Raw genomic sequence first — 21,086 nt, 5'->3', positions numbered from 1 at the left:
CTGCCATCTACTGAATTGCTCCCATGAGATCAGTCTTACTTGCACTGACTGGCAGCAATGGCTCTCCAGGATTTCAGGCACGGGAGGGGGGGGGGCATTCCCAGCCTGACCTAGAGATGCTTTTGGCTGGTTGACCTGGGGACCTTCTGCATGCCAAGCAGGTGATCTGCAGAGGAGAGCCTCCGCAGCTGGGCCAGACCAGGGTGGGGAAAGAGGGATTAAAAACAAACAAGGGTCACTAGTTTCATTGGGAGGGATGGTGGCTTTGGGGCTGAATTTATTGTGTCAATTCCAAAACAACTCTCCAAACCTCTGAGTGCAGGCTGCCAGCCTGGGCTGGGGAAGAAAAACTGCTCCTCTCCTCTCCTCTCTCCAAGAATCTGCCTGCTCCCATTTCTTTTTCCTTTTTGTGACTTCATTGGAAGTCGGTGGGCAGTGCAGCCGGTTCTCTCCCCCCGGAGCCCGCACAGAGAGGCTGGCGCTGGGGAGGGGCCTTCTCCCCACTGCCGATCAATCTCCCTGTAACCCCGGGGCTGGCGGTTCATTTGGGTGCCATGTGACGGCCGCGGCTGCTCTAGATAAAAAGAAAGGGAAAAATCTGCCGCTATCGACCTGATCTCTCTCTCTCCTCCCGGGCAGAGAGAGAGGGAGACGGGGGAGCGAGCTGCACTTTGCACCCACAAGCCGGCGGAGAGCGGGCGAGGCGGGTGCTGTCAGGCCCAGGGAGGTGAGGGGGGCAGCGCCTGTGCCTGCATCGACTTCTGCTGGTGTCGGGTCCCCATTAGCGCCTGCGTCTTCTGGTGGTGGAAGCAGAACAGCCAAGTGTGAAGGAGTAAAAAGCCAAAGTGTTGGGCTGCCTGGTGGTTCCCTGTTTGCAATGCTGCAATGCCCTTACACCACTTTGTTAACAGCACACTTAAGAGATAGCGCCGCCTGGTGGCGGTTAGAGGACAAAAACACGCACGAGGCACTTCAGTTCACTTTGATGTTGCTCAAGTACCCCTACTGCTCCTCCAGCAGAGGCAGGAAAGCTGCTGTCAACTTATTTCTTACGTTTATTTATTGGTTGCCCTCCTGCCCCAGGAGCTCCAGCTGGCAGACGTGGTTCTTCCCCATCTCTTTAATCCCTACTACAACAACCCTGTGAGGTAGGGCTGGGCTGAGAGGCAGTGACTGGTCCAGGGTCACACCCAGTGAACTTTGCTGCCCAGGGGGGGATTCAGAACCCTGCTCTCCCCCAGGTCCTAGTCCAACTCTCTAACCATTACGCCACCACTGGATTAATAATAATTATGCTCTAATTAAAGCAGTCAGACGCATATTGATAGACCAATAACAGCGATGATAAGACTTCCTACGGTATAATTTGGGGTCTGTTCTCAAACTCTCCCGCCTCTTTCTCTCTCCAGTTCTGCAGACCCGCTTTGTCGAGGAGCCTGAGGACCAGACGGTGGTGGCCGGGCAGAGGATTGTGCTCTCCTGCGTGGTGCTGAACTATTCCGGGATTGTGCAGTGGACGAAGGATGGGCTCGCCCTGGGGATGGGGCAAGGCCTCAAAGGTAGAACCAGAGAATTGGGCCGTCGGAAGGGACTCCTAAGGGCCATCTAGCCCAACCCCTTCCTTGCGTTCTGTGTGGGGTGGCGCTGGAGGTGGCCTGCGCTGTTATTTTTGTCCTGCGAAGGAGCTTTGCTTTGCACCCTGAATTTTTCTTCCCTGGGGCTGCGAAATTGCCTCTTTGGTGGGTCTTGGCTGGCAATGTTGTGCTTTCCGCTGGCTTCCCAAAGCAGCGCTCGCCCTCTTTCCCTTTCAGTCTCCTCACCTCCAGCCTGGCTGTGACATGGAGGAGAGCATGTGCCTGGCATGCAGAAGGCTGCAGGCTCAATCCCCACTGGCAGCGTCTCCAGGCAGGGCTGGGACTCTCGCCTGCCTGAAACCCGGGAGAGCGGCTGCCAGCCAGTGCGGACAATCCTGAGCTAGGGAGACCCGTGGCCTGACTTGCTAGAAGAGAGACAATCTTCGCCTTTCAAGCACTCTTTTTTATTTTTCCAATTCATCAATACCTGTCTTTTTGCTGGACTAAGAGAGTCCATTTGCACTGTCCCTTTGTTAGCATTTCTTGGGTATATAATTCAAAAGGATATTTTTCCTCTGCAAACTTTAGATTCTTCCATACAGTCGTGTTGATCGTTTCTATTACCCTCTGCCAAAAAATTACCAATAGAGGGCCTTGTAAGAACAGAGGATTTAAAGAAGTATCGTCTCCCACCCCCTTTATGTGCCTCAAGGTGGAACTCTGGAAGCTGTGCGGGGCCCAGGCAGGCCAGGGAGATCCATCTGGCTTGACATTGTCTACACCATGTCCAAAGTCCATTTTGGGGGGCAGTTGGTTTAATCTGGTTCCTGTGGGTAAAATCCTTAAAAAACCTCAAGAACCTCAACCTAAAAGCAACTTCAATCCCAAAAAAGATCAACAACTTTGGGGTAAAATCCTTAAAAAAGTTCAACAAGGTTAACAACTTTGGTCAGCCCTCACGGCCCTTCACGCCATCAAATCTGGCCCTCTTTGAAAAAAGTTTGGACACCACTGGGCTACATGGACTGGCAGCACCTCTCCCTGCTTGCAATGGGACCTTTATACACAAAGCAGACATTCTGTCATGTCTATTATTTTTATAATTTATACCCCGCCCATCTGGCTGGGTTTCCCCAGCCACTCTGGGTGGCTCCCAATGGAATATTAAAAACACAATACAGCACCAGACATTAAAAACTCCCTAAACAGGGCCACCTTAAGATGTCTTCTAAAAGTCTGATAGTTCTTTATCCCCTTGGCATCTGGTGGGAGGGCATTCCACAGGGCGGGTGCCACCACCGAGAAGGCCCTCTGCCTGGTTCCCTGTATCCTCACTTCTCGCAGTGAGGAAACCGCCAGAAGGCCCTTGAAGCTGGACCTCAGTGTCCGGGGAGAACGATGGGGGTGGAGACGCTCCTTCAGGTCTACTGGGCCTTTGAGGCCATTTAGGGCTTTCAAGGTCAGCCCCAACACTTTGAATTGTGCTTGGAAACATACTGGGAGCCAATGCAGGTCTCTCAAGACCTCGTTGTTCTGAAGCAAGGGCAGAGGGAGCTGCCTTGGCAGAATCGGGCCCTTGAGCCAGCCAGCTCAATATTGTCAGGCAGGTGGCATGGCCAGCCCTAGATTGAGATGCCAAGCGGTGGAGCCTGGGACCTTCTGCATGCTGAGCAGGTGTCCACCTTGCCCTGTGGCTCCTCTCCTCCCAGTCCTGGGGCAGAGGGTTGTCACATGAGGAGGGTGGCATAGGAATTTTATGATTTCAAGAAGCCTCCCTCGGTCTCTCTCCTCTCTCTGCTCTGGCTGCCCCATTGAGTGTGCCAACAGCGCCACCTACTGGGAGAGGGCGTGGGCATCCCACACCCTTCTTTCCAATTTCATTCTTGATTTATTTTTCTTTTTTAACGCTCTAGCTTTAATTTTGGAACAGTTATCGCCTTGCAAAATGGATCCCCCAACTTTATTTCATTTCACAAAATGATCGATAAGAATTAATAACAATTTTAAGAAGGCTCAAAAAGTTCAAAGAGCGGCAGATCAAAACTGGCACCCACAAGCGGGTATAGCCTTGCCTAAGCAAAGATGCTCTCAGCTGGTGCCGAAAAGGGCACCGTGCCTAAGGCCAAAAGGCAGGGGGTTCTGGGGTGCGGATGCTTCCACGCTGAAATATTGAGTTCTTGCAGGGATTGTGTGGCACCTGCGACAGGGCCAGTTCTGCAGATCGAAGCTGTCAAGGGGGCACATGGGGCATAAGGCAATCTGGCAGGGAAAGTCGGGCAGGGAGGCTTGTGAAATAAAAAGACACAGCACAAGAGGAAACAGGAGGGGAGGGAAAAGGCGGAGGAGGGAGATCAGCCCTTGGAGTCCCGAGCAAAGGGCTGGGCAAGAAGGACATCCACTCCAAGGCAGGCCGGTCTTCCCTTTCTGGGGGCAGCAGGGCAGATTCAGGGCTGTGTGAGTGGGGCACGGGGCGCTGAGCTGAGGGGGCACCCAGGAAGAGAGGCGCTGGGCTTCGGAAAGAAGAAGTGAGGCTCCAACAGGGTCCTGGAGTCCTCCCGCCTCCTCCCCAAAGCATAGCTGTCAACGTTTCCCTTTTTTAAAGGGAAATTCCCTTATTCCGAATAGGATTCCTCACAAGAAAAGGGAAAAGTTGACAGCTATGCCCCAAAGCCCAGTTAGCACTTTCCCAGCTTTAAGAAGGAGGCACGGGGATCCAGGACTCTGCCAGGGCTCCAGCACCTCCTTCCCAAAGCTGGGCACCGTTGGAAAGGCAGCTTGAGGGCTGGGAGGGGCACTAAATTTTGGCCGCACACAGAGCACCGTTGTAGCCGATTCTGAGAAGATTCATGAGAAGATCCTGCCAGATCAGGGCAGCGGCCCATCTAGTCCAGCCTCCTGTTCTTACAGTGGCCAACCAGCTGCCCATTACACAAAACCCACAAGCAACACTCTCTTGCTGCTTCCAGCCGTGGAGGCAGAACAAAGCCATCCTGGCTCATCGCCCTCGATAGTCCTCTCCTCCCCCATAAATTTATCCAGTCTTCTTGTAAACTCCCTCCAGTGGCAGGGAGTTCCACGGTTCAACCCTGCACTGTGTGAAGAAGGACTGGCTGCCAGTCAGTGTAGACAATGCTGAGCTAAAGGATCCCAAGGTATCTTCCTGTGTTCTTCATTCTGGCCAGGAGAGAGGGAAGCAGGCTCCTTTTGTGGCCGGTGGGGATGGAGTGGGGGGGGGGCATTCAGGCTGGTCCTCTTTCTAGGGGGCAGGAGGGGGCAGCCCCCCCTTGGACTCCACCGGCCAGAGCGGGATGCCCTTCTGTTTTCCTGGCCTTTGTTAATTAACTCCTTGGACGGTTACTTTGCAGACGTCTGCCTGACCTTTTCCCCGTCCGCCCTGACCAAGCCATCGCCCGCCTCCACAGACCAGCGCCCTGGGAGTAAAACAAATAAATGAAAATAATTAAAACCTGACGCCGAGGTTATTACGGTGGTACACCAGGAGAAAGCTGCACTCTGCCACTTTTAACGAGGAAATTATGCGCGCCGAGCTCATTTGCATATGTTGACATTCTTTTTCTTGGCACCTGCTCTTCCTGGAGGGGGGCAGCGAGGTGGACTGAGTAGGGAGCCCCCTTGGCGCTGCCTCCCCAGCCCACGCAGAGGTTGCACGGGTGCAGATTGCGCAGGGGGCTCTGAGTGCACGTCCGCAGCCTTCCTAAGGGCAGAAAACAGGCTCCTTGGAATACAAGCCGCGGTAGCCACACCACACAGATCTGTTCCAAATTCTGCAGCTGCCTCCCATAGTGGGGAGAGATGATTCGCCCCGAGAACCTGCTTGCCGAATCGAATCAAGCAGCAATGGGGTTTGCCGCAGATCGCCATTTGTTCCGATTCAGCGGTAAACAACGGGTTTTCCCTGGAGAAAGAGGTGGGACCAAAAAATCTGTATGAACCACTGTCCAGACCCGTGACTCCAAAGCACGGCACAAAAGGAAAATCTGGAGGAGCCCAGGCCAGTCCCGAAATTTGGGGATGAGAGAGGAGGGTCATCTTGAAGCGTGCGCAAAATGGTGCCTATGCAGACACACAAGTGCTGTTCCTACGATGAACTCGGCACATGCCCAGAGTTTCTCTCATCCTGGCTTGTGTGACTAAGGAAGAACGCCTCTCCCTTCGCTGCTTAGCTGCAACGCAACAGCCCTGCAATGTCGCCTGGAGGTCTTCTGCTCTGCCCGGTTTCTGCTTCAGCCCCACGGGGAGGGAGCCTGAGATGCCCCCAAGCAGCTGCTCTGGAAAGGCTCTGATTCAGGGCCCCAGCTTTACTTGAGCGTAAAGGCAGCCTGCCTCTGGCAGAGGAGTGCGCTGGTTGCTTGCAACGTCCGTCTTCAGCTCCCAGTAGCCTGAAGGCCAAGTGGGATTCAGAAATCCCAATTTTCAGACACACACACTTTGGCAGTCAAATTAAGGAGCTTTATTAGGAATAAAGGGAGAGGGAAGCAGGAAGAAGGGACGTGGGTGGCGCTGTGGGTTAAACCACAAAGCCTAGGGCTTGCCAATCAGAAGGTCTGCGGTTCGAATCCTTGCGACGGGGTGAGCTCCCGTTGCTCAGTCCCTGCTCCTGCCCACCTAGCAGTTCAAAAGCACGTCAAAGTGCAAGTAGATAAATAGGTACCACTCCAGCGGGAAGGTAAACTGTGTTTCCATGCGCTGCTCTGGTTCGCCAGAAGCGGCTTAGCCCTGCTGGCCACATGACCCGGAAGCTGTACGACGGCTCCCTCGGCCAGTAAAGCAAGATGAGCACCACAAGCCCAGAGTTGGCCACGATTGGACCTAATAGTCAGGGGTCCCTTTACCTTTTAAGCAGGCAGAAGGGCCAAGAGAACCCAAAAAGCACACAGGAACTCCTCCTAGTCTATTTGCTGCACTCTCAGATTTGCTCCCAAGGGATCATCAAGGCTGGCCAGCTCCATGGAGGATCCCACCGTGGATCCCTGGCACTGGAAAGGGAACTGGATCCCTGGCGTTGGGAGGGGACGGTGCTGAGAGAAGCGGCTCAGCTTCTCGAAGGCTCACTCCACTCTCGGGGGGAGATCTTTGCTCTTTCTCCTCAACTAGGCATACAAAGTGGACCGGCAGGACACACTGGCAGGCTCCCTTGGAGAAATGGTGGCTGACTCGGGGCCCAGGAGGGCAAGCCTGGCATTCTGGCTGGGCTACTGCAGTCCTCTCTCCCCGGGGCTGCCTTTGAAGACTCTTTGGGTGCTCCAGGCGTCTGGCTTCCCAATTGCTTTATTCTCCGTCTGGTTCCCTCCTTCTCTGCACCGCTCAGGAACGCTAAATGATCAAGTGCTATATAAATGCCATAAATAGGAGAAGCCTCTTTTCCCTTGATAGGCCTTTGGGAACTGCCTGCTTTTCAAGGAAGGGGCTTTTAAATAATGCTGCACAGATTTTATTATTATGTTTATCATTTCTCTTTTAGTAGATGTGCTTCTTAATTTGACGGCAGCTTAATTATTTGCTAGTGATGATCTTTTCTATGTTTTTAGTTTTTCATGTTTTATCGGTCTTGTCTGAATTTCTGCGTAAGCCGGCCTGTGTCGCAGTCCTGGGAAAAAGCAGGCTAATAATAATAATAATCTTGTTCACCATGGCCTGACCATTGCATCTCCTTTGTTTTAAAAATCATTCCCAGCCTGGCCCCGGTACAGGATCATTGGAGCCTCTGATTCTGGGCAATACAACCTGGAGATCACGGATGCCGAGCTCTCGGACGATGCCCTCTACGAGTGCCAGGCCACAGAAGCCGCCCTTCGCTCCCGGCGCGCCAAGCTGACAGTCCTCAGTAAGTGCTGCTCTGGCGTTTCTCCTTGTGTCCCCCCCCCCATCCCTTTGGGGAAGAACTGAAGACTAGAACTCGGGACGCCTCTTAGAGAAGTTCTAAACTGTGCTGCACGTGAATCTCTAGCTGTTCCTGCAACCCGTTGGGGTCTAGGAGTATGAGGGAGGGAGGGAGGGAGGGAGGGAGGGAGGGAGGGAGGGAGGGAGGGAGGGAGGGGAGAAACCTCTGTCCACTTTTTCTATATATATATATATTGAATTTAACGTTATTATTATTTGTTCACAATTACATCAAAGCAAATAATAACAAATTGAATTCCCCGCTTCCCCCCCCCCCCATGACTTCCCTCAACTTCCCCTTCTGGTTTTTTACATATGAACTTGACCTGCTTACAATACTATATTTCAATATTATATCCTTAAATTAAATGCTGTTATATTCTCATCATTTTGACCTCATTTTTATAGCTTCCATATTTACTCAAACCCTGCTAGTGAGTCCATTTCTTTACTTTGATTCTGTAGATACGGTATAAATGGTTCCCAATCTTCTTTAAAATCTCTGTTGTCTTTGTCTCTGAGTCTTTCCGTTGGCCTCGCCATTTCACCATAGTCCATCAGTTTCTCTTGCCATTGTTCTTTGGTTGGTATTTCTTCACTTTTCCATCTTTGGTCTCATAAAATCCTAGCCACTGTTGTCGCATACGCGAACAGTTTTTTCTTCTCTTTTGGCATATCTTGACCTGAAACGCCTAGTAATAAAGCTTCTGGTCTTTTAACAAAAGTTAACTTAAACATTCTTTTCAATTCATTATAAATCATTTCCCAGTATTTTTTATTTTTATTTTACAATTCCACTACATATGAAGGAACGTTCCTTCTTTTCCTCTGGCCCCTCTTCTTCTCAAAGCTGCTCCAGGCTATGCCCCTCTTCCGGAAACCTCATTTCTTCTGGTGCTACAGATAACAATGGCGACTTAGCTGTGCTTCCTGCATTGCAGGGGGTGGGCTGGATGACCGCTGGGGTCCCTTCCAACTCTACGATTCTGTGATTTCCTGAGGAAACCTCCCAAGGGACACCTGTCCCTCCTTCTGGGAGCTCATGAAGACAAAGTGGAGCCACCGAGATGCCCCTGACTCTCCCGGTTTTTTTGGGGGGGGGCAGATTAGGGTCAGACTGACCCCAGCTCTGGTAGCAATCTATCTCACTTGTGGGGCAGGGGCAGAAATAACCTCCTAGCGAAGATTTCCTCTCCATTTTTGCTTTTCCTCTCTAATGCAGTTGCTGTGGGGGCGAGAGGAGGGAGCAGGCAGGCAGAAGAAGCACAGATCCTCCCCCCCCTCCCCGAAGTTTTCCACAGGGTCTAACATTCCTCTGCAGCTTTTATGAAGCAAGTGGGGGAAAACACAAATTTACAGCCCCCCACGGCAAGTGTAACTCATGCTGGCCATGAATATATATTAAGGCATTAAGAGCGGAGGGGGAATGTGGGGGGGGGCAGAGGCGCGATCAATGGGACGAAACGGCCTGATCCTGCGGGGGGAGGGGGAGGGGGGAGTCGAAGTAGGAGCAGCTTTGGGGATCCAGGACCGAGAGGAAAGGAGCGCTGTCAAAGACGGAGAGGGGCTTTGGTGGCCATTTCCAAATATCTAGGGGGCTGCCCCATAGAAACTGCAGCAATCTTGTTTCCGGAGAGCAAGATTGCAACCGACTGATTCAGATTTCGAGGGCGAAGGGGAAAGGAGAGGGGCTTTTGCCAGCCCCCAACCCACATCGGGGAGCTGCGGGCAGACTCTCCCTCCCCACCCCATTTGCACCCACGGTGTCCTTCCCTGCCCAAACCCCACTTGTGGCCATGAGAATGGATCTCTGGGTGTCTCTAGCGGCCTGCCCCAGCTGCTGACCCCAAACGGCCGGCTGTCAGCCGCATGGAGGAGACACGCCAGTAGGAATACCAATGGCCGAGGCAGACTCTCCCTCCCCACCCCGTGGCCTGGCCTGAGTCAATCAAGGGAAGGTCGGCAAGAACAAAAATCGTGGAGCTGGAAGGGAACCCAAGGGTCATCTAGACCAACCCCCGGCAGTGCTACATAATCCCTGGCCTCTGCTTCAAAACCTCAAGCACAGGAGAGTGGGCCGCCTTCCCAGGGTGTCTGTCCTCCTGCCCAATGGCCCTTACTGGTCATTCCACGGGTTCAGGTCCTGCTCCTTCTGTCCTGAGCAGCAGCAAACAGACTTGCTCCATCTTCCCTGTGACGGCCCTTTGGGTATTTGAAGACGGCTCTCATATCTCCTCTCGTTCTCCTCTTTTCCGGGCTCAACATGCCCAACTCCCTCAGCCATTCCGCACAGGGCTGGGCTTCCAGCCCCTTGGTCATCTCAGTCCCCCTCCTCCGCCCATCTTCCAGCTTCTCCATCTCCTTCTCAAATTGTGGTGCCCAGAACGAGACACAGTGCAGTGGTACCTCGGTTTACGACCAGTCCAGTTTACAAATTTTTCGGTTTGCGAACTCCGCAAACCCAGAAATAGTGTCCCGGTTTGCGAACTTCACCTCGGTCTACGACCGGAATCCGAACGGTGGAAGGGAAGCCTCCTTAGGGAAAGTGCGCCTCAGTTTACAACCGGTTTCAGTTTGCAACCGGACTTCCGGAACGGATTGAGGTCATAAACTGAGGTCCCACTGTCTTCCAGGGGGGTCTGGCTGAGACAGCATAGAGTGGTATTCTTACCTCCCTTGATCTGGACACTAGACTTCTCTTCCTGCAGCCTAGAATAGTATTCGCCTTTTTTGCTGCTGCATCACACTGTTGGCTCCTGTTGAGCTTGTGTTCTGCTCAGACCCCTTGATCCTTTTCACCTGCACATTTGGGCTGCAATTGCTTTGTGATTAGTTGCAAGGCAAGAGGGGGGAGGGAAGCCTCCCCAAATCTCTTTCCTAATCAAGCGCCCCTTGCCTCCCTCTCCAGCTGACCCCCCCCATTGCTTCATAATTAACAACCGCCAACGAGGCGCCCCATTTTCTCCCCTCCTTCATCTTCATTTCTTCCTCTGAACGAGGCCTTTTTTTAGCAGGTTGTTGCTCCTATTATTATTTTAAATTAAAAGGGTGATCATAAATCAATAATGGACCCCTGTCTATATCTAAGGAAAATGAATCCATCAAAAAAAGAAGGGGGGGGGAGCCTGTCTCTTTATCTTCCTGAGTGACAATCAGGCTGTCAACTTGGTCTTGATTTTTCTTTCCCAAAAAAGAGAGGAAAACCGTGAGGGACCCTCTGTTTCCCTGTCACTGAAGCAGCATCAATATTTCAGAATTATGCAGCCTGGGTTCTTTTATTATTTTGGGGGAGGTGGAATCCTGCGAAGTTGTGGCGTGTTTTGAAGAGCTGCTGCTCTCCACCCAGCTAGCTTGCACGGAGCAATTTTAAAACAAGACCACTCAGGAGAGAACAAGGAGGGAGAGCCCAGCCTTCCGAAATCTCCGCAGGTAGCAGGCAGAGTTCCTCTCTGCCTGGCGGAAAGAACCTCATCACAAAGAGGGAGATATATATATATATTTCATCAGAGAGGAGCGGAGCGGAGGCAGCTGCTTCTTAAATCCCCCCTGTGGAACTGAACAGAAGAAGAGTAGAATCAAAGAATTGCAGAATTATAGCGTTGGAAGGGATCCCAGGGGGTCATCTAGTCCGACCCCCACATCTTCCACCCCATAGAAAGCAGAGGGGGCTAAGCAGGGCTTCTTCCGGAGGTTGGGGAGCTCACCAGGGAATGCCTATGACTCCCAACTCCTGACATCCCTGCCCATTGGCCAGGCTGGCTTCTGGGGCTTCTGGGAGTTCAGACACACCCGGAGGACCTCTCATGGCTTCCTGGCCTGGGGAGCCAAGGGTATCCTAAGGTGTTCAAAGGAACGGCTGACCCTCTTTGCCTCTCCCTCCGTAGTTCCTCCCGAGGACCCCGTGATCGACGGAGCCCCTGAGATCCTGCTGCGGGCTGGGACCCCGCACAACCTCACGTGCCGGGCGCGCAACGCCAAGCCAGCCGCCACCATCGTCTGGTTCCGGGATGGGGTGCAGCAGTTGGAAGCGGCCACGACCACGGTAGGGGCAGGGGGGGGCTGCTCCGGATCCGGCTGGCAGGGGAGGCAGGGTGACAAAGGAGCCGTCTCCTTAGTTGCAGCAACTTTTGCATGTATGCCAGACCCCTGGAGATGATGTGATATTGCAGCCGGAGACCATTCTGCATGCATTCAGTGGCTGCATAGCTGTTCGTTTTGGACCCAGAAAAGGCGGGTCTTTGAAGTTATATTATGAAGCCTCCTGTATTTGCTGGATCCGGGAATGGATCAAATTGAAAAAGCTGTGGGAAATCCTTGCAGGAGTTCCAGGGGAGCCTAAACTCCCAGGACAGGGTATCGCAGGTTTTCTGGCTTTGCAGAGAGTTTGTAACGTCGTTTAGTCTTGCTTCAGCTTGCACAGATCCAGAACCTGCTGGATCAGGCCCATAGCCCATCTAGCCCAGCATCATCTTCTCATGCTGGCCAAGCAGGTGTTCCCCATGGAAAACCCACAAGCAGGATTTGAGTGCAAGGGCCCTGTCCTCTCCTGCGGTGCCAGCATTGCTGCCTCTGACAGTGGAGGACAGAGCAAAGCCGGGGTGGCTAGGAGCCCTCTCCTCCTCCTCCATGAATTTGTCCAATCCTCTTTTAAAGCCATCCAGGTTGGTGGCCATCACTGCCTCCTCCTGTGGCAGGGAGTTCCACAGCTTAACGCTGAGCTGCATGGACTTTCTTGTGCCTGCCCTGAATCAACTTCACTGGATGCCCAAGAGTCCTAGCATTACGGAAGAGGGAGAAAAACATTTCTCCGTCCGCTTTCTCCAGGCCAGGCAGAGTTTTGCAAACTTGTCTCTTCTTCCTCACCTGGAGCAGAAGATGGGACTCTGCACCTTCTGGTTCACCAGAGGGAACCCCCCCCCCCCCACGTCAGGAGCGGGCCAGATTCTGGCTTGGCGCTGTGCTCTTGGAACGGAGAACAGAAGCAAAGGGCCCAGGACTTCCAGCTCCTTCCAAGGAGCTTCAGAAGCAAGCTTTTCTCGCCCCCCCCCCACCCCACTTTTCTCTCTTTTGTGAGTGGAGGGAAAAGAGGAATTAATGGGAGATAAGTAGCTATCTCTGGCTGCCAGCCACCTTGGCTGTGCTCTGCCTCCATCTTTAATCTTGTTTTTAAGTTGTATTTTAATCAATTGTTTTTATATCTGGTGTTAACCCCCCTGAGCCTGGCTGGGGAGGGCAAGGTATAAATAAAATTTATTTTCAGTATTTTTATTATTATTATTATTCTGAGTGACAGCTCTGGGCTTCCCATTGGGGCATCTGATTTGCCACCCTGAGCCAGGATTCTGTGCCTTGCCTGTTTCTCCCCAAGCGGCAACATGGGGGTGCGTCACCCCCGGCCCCCGGCCAGATCCACCACTCTTTTCCATGCTCTTGGATGCTGCCATTGTGCTCAGCTCTTGCGGCATCCGGCTCAGCCCTGCAGAAAAAGGATTCTGAACTAGATGAGCCTCCCTTGGCCGCATCCAGCAGCCAGGCTCTTCTCCTGTTTCTATGGAACCTCCAGCTCCAGAGGCAGCCTATCGAGAGTCTGAGCAGCATGCAGCCATTGTGAGAACAGGAGGCTGAGCTAGATAGGCCATGGACCTGATCCTGCAGGGCTTCTCTTGCATCCTTATGACTAGAAGGAGCCCGGCTGCATTTTGCACGGACGGCCGCTTCCAAATTAAGGCTGGAGCCGAACCAAGTTCCTGTTTCGTTCTGCCTGTGCCCATTAAAGGCCCAACGAGGTTGTCGGAATTAATGTTATCGCCCCATAAATGTCTGGGGGGATTAATGAGCGGGAACGGCTTGGCTCAGGAGCGAGCGCAGGGAGGGGGCCGTCAGCAAGGAAGCTCCAGTGGTGGCAACTGGGGGGGGGGGGGGCGGAGATGGGATTCATAATTGAGAAGGGAGAGAAACACTCCACAGAGCAGAGAGAGGATTTTCCTGGCAGGGAAACGAGGGAAGGAAGAGAGCGCCACAATTGGATGTGAGGAAGGGCTGGAGCTCAGTGGCAGAACACCTGCTTGGCATGCAGAAGGCCCCAGAATCAACCCCCACCGGCAGCATCTCCAGGTTGAACTGGGCAAAGAGACACACCCCGAGCTGCTGCCAGTCAGTGTGGGCAATACTGAACTGGATGGACAGAAGAATCCGACTCTGTCTAAGGCAACTTCCTTGGTTCTCATTTAGATCAGCCCTTGATTCAGAACCACAAGGACTAGAATCTAAAGTTTATTTTTGGAGGACTAGAATCATTATGGTTCCTGTTTTTATTATGCATTTGTTTTTATGTTGTGAACTGCCCTGAGATCTTCAGATGAAAGGCAGCATGCAAAAGTGATAGATAATAGTAATAATATTGTGTTATCGTAAAATTGTAGAGTTGGAAGGGGACCCCAAGAGTAATCTAGTCTAACCCCTGCGATGCAGGAATCGCAGCTAAGAAATTCCTGCCAAAGAGCTCTCACCCTCAGAAAGTTCCTCCTGTCAGAATCTCCTTCCTCGTCATTGGAATCCGTTGATCCGGATCCTGCCCTCCAGAGCAGGAGAAGACCAGCTGCCTTCTTCTCCACCTTCCCCACACGGCCGTCTCCTTCTCTCGCCCCTCCAGGAAGTCTTGCCGGACGGGAAGCGAGAATCCACGCTCAGCCAGCTCCTCATCAACCCCACCGACCAGGACATCGGCCGCGTCTACGTCTGCCGCTGCGCTAACGACGCCATCCCGGCGGGCAAGGAGACCTCCATCAAGCTCAACGTCCACCGTGAGTGGAGGGCAGCCTCGTTCTCAGTGCTCCCAGCTATCCCAAGGGGATGCCCAGGGGCGCTGGCACCATCTTGGAGGGCTGATCGGAGAAAAGCAATGCCAGTGGGTCTCCTTGGAGCAGAAAGCCGTTTAATGCAACTCAGAAGTTGGTTGTGCTGGTGGCAGAGGCTGGCAAAAGGGGGGAGATGGATAGTGATGGTAGTTATCTATATGTTGTGGGTGCTTTGTATCATGTCATATAATATGTGTGTTTAAAATCAATTAATGTTTTTTACCGTATTTTTTGCTCTATAAGACTCACTTTTTCCTCCTAAAAAGTAAGGAGAAATGTGTGTGCGTCTTATGGAGCGAATTCAGGCTGCGCAGCTATCCCAGAAGCCAGAACAGCAAGAGGGATTGCTGCTTTCACTGCGCAGCGATCCCTCTTGCTGTTCTGGCTTCTGAGATTCAGAATATTTTTTTTCTTGCTTTCCTCCTCCAAAAACTAGGTGCGTCTTGTGGTCTGGTGCGTCTTATAGAGCGAAAAATACAGTAATTGTTGCTATTCACGCACCCACACCCCACTCAATGTTTTTAGCTGTTTCGATCTTATCTGTGAGCCGCCTTGTGTCCCTGCCAAGGAAAAAGGCAGGATATAAATCAATATTATAATAGAGTCAAACCTCGGATCCCAAATGCCTCTGTTTTGGAATGTTTTGGCTCCCAAACGCTGAAAACTGGGAAGTAAATGCTCCGGTTTTCGAACGTGTTTTGGAAGCTGAACGTCCAACGCGGCTTTATGTTTGACAACCAAGGTTTGACTGTAGTAATAATAATAATAATAATACATTAATAATAATCATAATAATAATATGCTCTAGACACATGGGACTTATTTTGTTTTCCCATCCTGCGGAGAGGTTGTTTTTCATATTGCACAGTCAGCCAGGTAGAGGAATCTCAGAAACCGATTTCAGGCGTGCTTTTCTCAGCTGACTTCTGGCACTTGGCCAGGAAGGGGGTCTTGGCTGCTTTGCAGGCAAACGGTGTTGCTCCCCCATCCCCCAATGCCCTTCCTTCCTTCTTCTTCCCGGCAGACCCCCCCACGGTGACGCTGTCCATTCAGCCCCAGACGGTGCAGGAGGGAGAGCGGGTCACCTTCACCTGCGTGGCCACCGCCAACCCAGAGATCAAAGGCTACAGGTGAGTCGGGGTGAAGGAGGGGGAGAGGGCAGGATCAGGCCAAAGGGGGGCCCTGCTGTAGCTTCTGGCAACTGTTCTTCAGCAGCATCGCTGTCCCCAACTGTGCAGGGCAGAGCTCTGCCATCAATTTCCCTCTCCTTCTCCATGTATTGGCCCAGTCCTCTCTTTATAGCCAACCAGGTTGGTGCTCATCATTTAACCTGTGTGAAGAAAGACTTGTCCCTCCCGAATCTTCCAACACTCAGCTTCATTGGACGCCCACAGTGTCCATTTTATCCACTGCCCCTTGTGGCAGGGAGTTCCGCAGTCTAACCCTGGGAAACAGGTCCTAGGAGGAGGGTGGAGGGGAGGGTTTCAGAAGCCTCCCTGCTTCTTCTGATGCCACTTTCTCCGCCCCCGCCCCCAGGTGGGCCAAAGGCGGCATCATCATCGAAGACGCCAAGGAAAGCAGATACGAGACGCAGGTGGACTACACCTTTTTCACGGAGCCCGTCTCGTGCGAAGTGCACAATGATGTGGGGAGCACCAACGTCAGCACCCTGGTGGACGTGCATTGTGAGTGGGGCTGGGGGCGGGGGGGGGCGAGGAGGTGACCTGGGAGGACTCACCTGGAGATCCTGGCCAGAGGCAACATGGGAAGAAGGCACAGGTGCAAATGTCCCCTTGGTACGGACTCACAGGCAAGCGAGAGGCAGGAGCATCTCCAGCCAGGGAGGGCATGGCCTGGGAAGGGTCCCTAATGCCGGAGAGAGAGGCCAGCCCATCTTGAGCCCTGTGACCAGGTAGGTCACTGTTTGACTTCCTGGAAGAGTGGCATTTGGTCAGATCCTGGCCAGATCCATTTACCAGCCAGCCAGTCCTTCTGTGTTCCGCTGCCCGCCATCTCTGCCTTAAGACACACACATTTTAGATGTAAGTTTGGCTATCACAGGTTCAGTCAAGCACGAGAGAGAGAGAGAGAGAGAGAGAGAGAGAGAGAGAGAGAGAGAGAGAGAAGAGCCCTGCCACAGGATCAGGCCCAAAGGGGGTCCCGGCTAACCCGGCGTCCTGTTCTCACAGGGGCCAGCTAGGTGCCCCAACAGGAATCCCAGAAGCAGAACAGGCGTGCAAAAGCCCTCTGCAGTTGCCTCGCCTGGTATTCCGAGGTAGACTGCCCCTGGCCATGGAGGTTCTGCTATCGCAACAGATTTCTTTATGTAGACAGAGCCCAAGGCCCACCTGGTCCAGTCTTCTGAGAGAGATGGGGGCAGATCTCCTGACGCTCTCGTTCTCTCCCCAGTTGCCCCGCGCATCGTGGTGGAGCCCAAGCCCACGACCACCAACATCAGCCTGGATGTGACGCTCACCTGCGTGTGGGCAGGGAATCCGCCCCTCACCCTCACCTGGACCAAGAAGGAATCCAACATGGTTGGTACCGTTCTCTTCCCTCTCCTCTTTGGGGTGATCCGGTCCCTGGGTACCCCTGCCTTGGTGTTGGGGGGGGGTCCTGGCCTGGACAGGGGAGCAAATTAGGCCGGCCGTTGCCATTCCCAGATCGCTCAGAGGAAAACAGGCTTGTGCCTCCCGGACCAGAATGTTTATTTGCTGGGTTATAAATGAGGGAACTGGCTGCGTTTCATCTGCTCTTTCTATCGATCCGTTTGCAAGTGTGTGTGTGCTTTTGCAGTGAGTGAATTTGCTTTTGCAGTGTTTCTGCGGTGGTGATTTGTTGGGTATTTTAAACAAATCCCTTCTACTGACTTCTTTTCCTTTTTCTTTTTCTAAAAAAGGTGTACTACTACACACTTTTTGGACTTGTTCTCAAATAGAAATATTCTGGAAATCCGTTCAGGCTAAAATCTCTGATATATTAGGATATCATATACCGTTGGGACCGAAAACATTTCTGCTTAGTTTTCTAGCAGACGTTATTCCAAAAAATGGTCAAGAAAGAGTGTTTCACCTTATAACTACTGCTAGGATTATAAGAACATTGTTTAGGGGAAGCATATCTCCTGCAAGATCTCAGTGGATTGAGAACATTTGGCCCCTAGTAACTATGATTAAGCTTATTACAAAAGAAGACATATGAACCAGCCTAGCAGACTGATGGGGGGAAATGTATTTTGGGTAATGCTTTGGAACAACAAGTTAAATGATAATAATATTCAACCTTATGCTGCTTTCAACCTGCTGAACAGTACTTCTTATGATCTTTTATCTTGGGTTTCTTATGTTTATTAAAGAAATGGTTTTTCTAAAGTAAAATAAAATGCTGTTGACGTAACCAGCATCTCAGAGGCCCTCGCTACAATTCCCACAATCCCTGGCCCTTGGCTAAGCTGGCTAGGATGTTGTGGTTCAACATGATCTGGCGACCCAAAGTCGAAACACTCTGAGTTCAGGCTGCGTTGTCTTCCCCAACCTGGTGCCCTCTGTTTGGGGCTGCAACTGCCAACCCCCTGGCACTGATGGGCATTGGAGTCCAGAGCACCAGGCAGGGGGGTGGCCCCTTAATCCAGGCAAGGGGGCCAACGATATAGACCAGTAAATAGATAAAATGGACAGGGTGAGATCCAGCCAATCAGTCCTGTCTGGGAGCACTGCTGCTTGTATTGTGGAACATCTCTCCTCCTCCTCCTCCTGTGCCCCCCAAATCATTGCAATTCTACGTGCGGAAGTTGCCCCCGGGTCATTTGACCCTTTTTAATAGTCTTTCTCTCCTAGAAAAGATTTCACAAGGTGCCCTGTTTAAAGTTTAAAAATCACGCATGACTTTTGCTTGGTGTACAGAAGCATATTTACATGGATTTATACATGAGACTGACTAATATTTACAGACTGATTCTGAGGCACAGAGCAGCATAAAAACAACACCTGCTGCTCTCACAGTTAAAGCTCCCTCTCTCGACAGTCGATGGCGAACCTCCCTGAAAACACTGCTGCCCGTGGTTGTGGCATCAAGGGATTCTGGGCTACAGCCTAACCCTTTGCCTGGTATTTGGGATGCACCATCTGCACAGGGACGCGGGTGGCGCTGTGGGTTAAACCACTGAGCCTCTTGGGATTGCCGATCAGAAGGTCGGCGGTTTGAATCCCTGCGAAGGGGTGAGCTCCCGTTGCTCGGTCCCTGCTCCTGCCAACCTAGCAGTTCGAAAGCACCTCAAAGTGCAAGTAGATCAATAGGTACCGCTCCAGCGTGAAGGTAAATGGCGTTTCCATGTGCTGTTCTGGTTCGCCAGAAGCGGCTTAGTCCTGCTGGCCACATGACCTGGAAGCTGTACTCCGGCTCCCTCGGCCAATAAAGCGAGATGAGCGCTGCAACCCCAGAGTCGGCCACGACTGGACCTAATGGTCAGGGGTCCCTTTACCTTTACCATCCTCACAGGGGGAGCCCCTAAATCAGGGGTCGGCAAAGTTTTCGTGGCTTGGGCCAGTTCACGGTCCCACAGATGCCGCGGTGGGCTGGAGTGCGCACACACATGCGCAAATGCTATTTCCGGTGCGGAGGAGGCATGCGCAGCTTCCCATTGGCTGCAGGAGCTTCCTGCAGCCAATGGGAAGCTGGCCAGCATTGCAGAAGGCGCTCCCCGTTCTGCTCCGTGCCGGTTTAGCACTGTGCACGGGAGCCGGCCAAGCAGGCAGTGGGGGTCCATGGGCCGGTTAAACAACCCCCCATGGGCCGCTTGTGGCCCCTGGGCCTTAGGTTGCCGCCCCCTGCCCTAAATCAACACAATGGGTGAGGAGGAGGAAGACTGTTCCACCTGCCAAGCTAGAATCCTTTCACTGAATAAATGTTTTGCCATAGCACAACACCAATTTCTTTCCATGGTTTAATATATATGCAAGCACAGATAACCTTAATCATCCATAGCAGGCCATTGCCATTGTTGTTTTAAAGCTGTTTTAGCATCCCTGCGTAGGTTATAGGGATCAAATGGACACACCAGCGGCTGTGGAGTTTCCAGATGTTGTTGGGATTCAGGTCTCCTCAGCCTTCAGGGCTATCTGTCCGGGGTGGTGGGGGATGAAGTCTGGCCACATCTGAAGGGCATCAAATGTCCCCCTCCCCACCCCTGGGGATGCGGTGGTGTTTAGGTCCGTGGAGCTTCACACGAGCGAGAAAGAGAGGAAGACCAAAACAAAGACAGAGAAGACAGAAGAAAGTTTGTGGGGAAGGGAAGACCAAGACATCCAGACAACGTTATGCTAGCTTGGGTTCAGGCGAAGGGCTAGAGGTCTGCTGGAAGAGGGGAGAGGGAGATGGTCGCCTCCTTGGAGCTCCAGGCTTTGTGCGGGCGCAGGATCCCTCCTTCCTCTCTCCCTCACGCTTGCTCCCCGCTTGCATCCTCAGGTGCTGAGCAACAGCAACCAGCTGTACCTCAAGTCCGTCACGCAGGCGGACGCCGGGCTGTACGTCTGCAAGGCCATCGTGCCACGGATCGGGGTCGGCGAGAGAGAAGTCGCCCTCATCGTCAACGGTGAGTGAGGCCGCGAAGCGCAGAGGCAGCCGCTTCACCTGTTGGACTACGAGCCTGATGTCTGCTGAGATGGAGGGGGGGTCCCTTCCAACTCTACAGTTCTGTGGTCCTATCTGCTGGCGGTCCTGAGGATCACCCGTGCTCTGCCATAGCGCTTGTTCATTTCACAGGGACTGGCACAAGAGGGGGGCATTGGATTGTGCCCTGCACTGCCCTACACACTTTTCAGGCTCAGAAGTTGCTGATACAGCCTGCGCTGACTGTTCCCCCGAAAATACAAGAGAGAGAGAGAGAGAGAGCGCCAGGTTAACAGCAAAAAGTACTAAAGAGAGAATGAATAAGACTCTGGGTTCCCTGCAGGGTCTGTTAGCAGTGGGAGCCGATCTAAGGATTTGGAATCGTAATCTCTCCCTAATGTCACCAAGCAAAATTTCCTAATCCTTCTCATTAGTGGAGCCTGTTGTTTGAGCTGATTGGGGTCTCCTGCTTTCCTTGGAAAGACGGGTCAGAGCAGAGGGTCGTTGGGGAAACTGAGGCTGGAGGAAGGAGGGCCGCCGGTGGAGCCCTGTGGGGAAGCTGCTTCCTTATGCAGCGCATCATCTATGGAACTCCCTCCCACAGGAGGCGGGCATGGCCACCAGCTTGTTTAGTCGTCTAGTCATGTCCGACTCTTTGTGACCCCCTGGACCAGAGCAGGCCAGGCCCTCCTGTCTTCCACTGCCTCCCTCATGCTGGTATCTTCGAGAACACTGTCCCACCATCTCATCCTCCGTCGTCCCCTTCTCCTTGTGCCCTCCATCTTTCCCAACATCAGGGTCTTTTCCAGGGAGTCTTCTCTTCTCCTGAGGTGGCCAAAGTCTTGGAGCCTCAGCTTCAGGATCTGTCCTTCCAGTGAGCACTCAGGGCTGGTTTCCTTCAGAATGGAGAGGTTGGATCTTCTTGCAGTCCATGGGACTCTCAAGAGTCTCCTCCAGCACCAGAATTCAAAAGCATCCATTCTTTGGCAATCAGCCTTCTTGATGGTCCAGCTCTCACTTCCATACGTCACGACTGGGAAAACCATGGCTTGAACTATACTGACCTTTGTTGGCAAGATGCTGTCTCTACTTTTTAAGGCCACCAGCTTAGATGGCTTTAAAAGAGGATTAGGCATCTTCATGGAGG

General features: G+C 52.6%; 1 protein-coding gene across 1 annotated transcript in view; it reads left to right on the top strand.

Annotated features, from left to right (window-relative positions):
- KIRREL1 (kirre like nephrin family adhesion molecule 1) overlaps positions 1 to 21,086 on the top strand; it is a 98,683-nt gene that overhangs the window by 71,096 nt on the left and 6,501 nt on the right. The window contains exons 2-9 of the mRNA XM_083416541.1: positions 1,410 to 1,559; positions 7,270 to 7,419; positions 11,360 to 11,517; positions 14,128 to 14,278; positions 15,357 to 15,462; positions 15,869 to 16,017; positions 16,742 to 16,869; positions 19,796 to 19,922. Of these exons, the coding sequence (XP_083272667.1) occupies positions 1,410 to 1,559; positions 7,270 to 7,419; positions 11,360 to 11,517; positions 14,128 to 14,278; positions 15,357 to 15,462; positions 15,869 to 16,017; positions 16,742 to 16,869; positions 19,796 to 19,922 (1,119 nt within the window). The remainder of the gene's footprint in view (positions 1 to 1,409; positions 1,560 to 7,269; positions 7,420 to 11,359; positions 11,518 to 14,127; positions 14,279 to 15,356; positions 15,463 to 15,868; positions 16,018 to 16,741; positions 16,870 to 19,795; positions 19,923 to 21,086) is intronic.

This window comes from Podarcis tiliguerta (assembly GCF_965153285.1).
Source record: "Podarcis tiliguerta genome assembly, chromosome: 16".
Taxonomy (NCBI): Eukaryota; Metazoa; Chordata; class Lepidosauria; order Squamata; family Lacertidae; genus Podarcis; species Podarcis tiliguerta.
The sequence above is the reverse complement of the archived record's forward strand: the minus strand, read 5'-3'. Positions and strand labels throughout refer to the sequence as shown.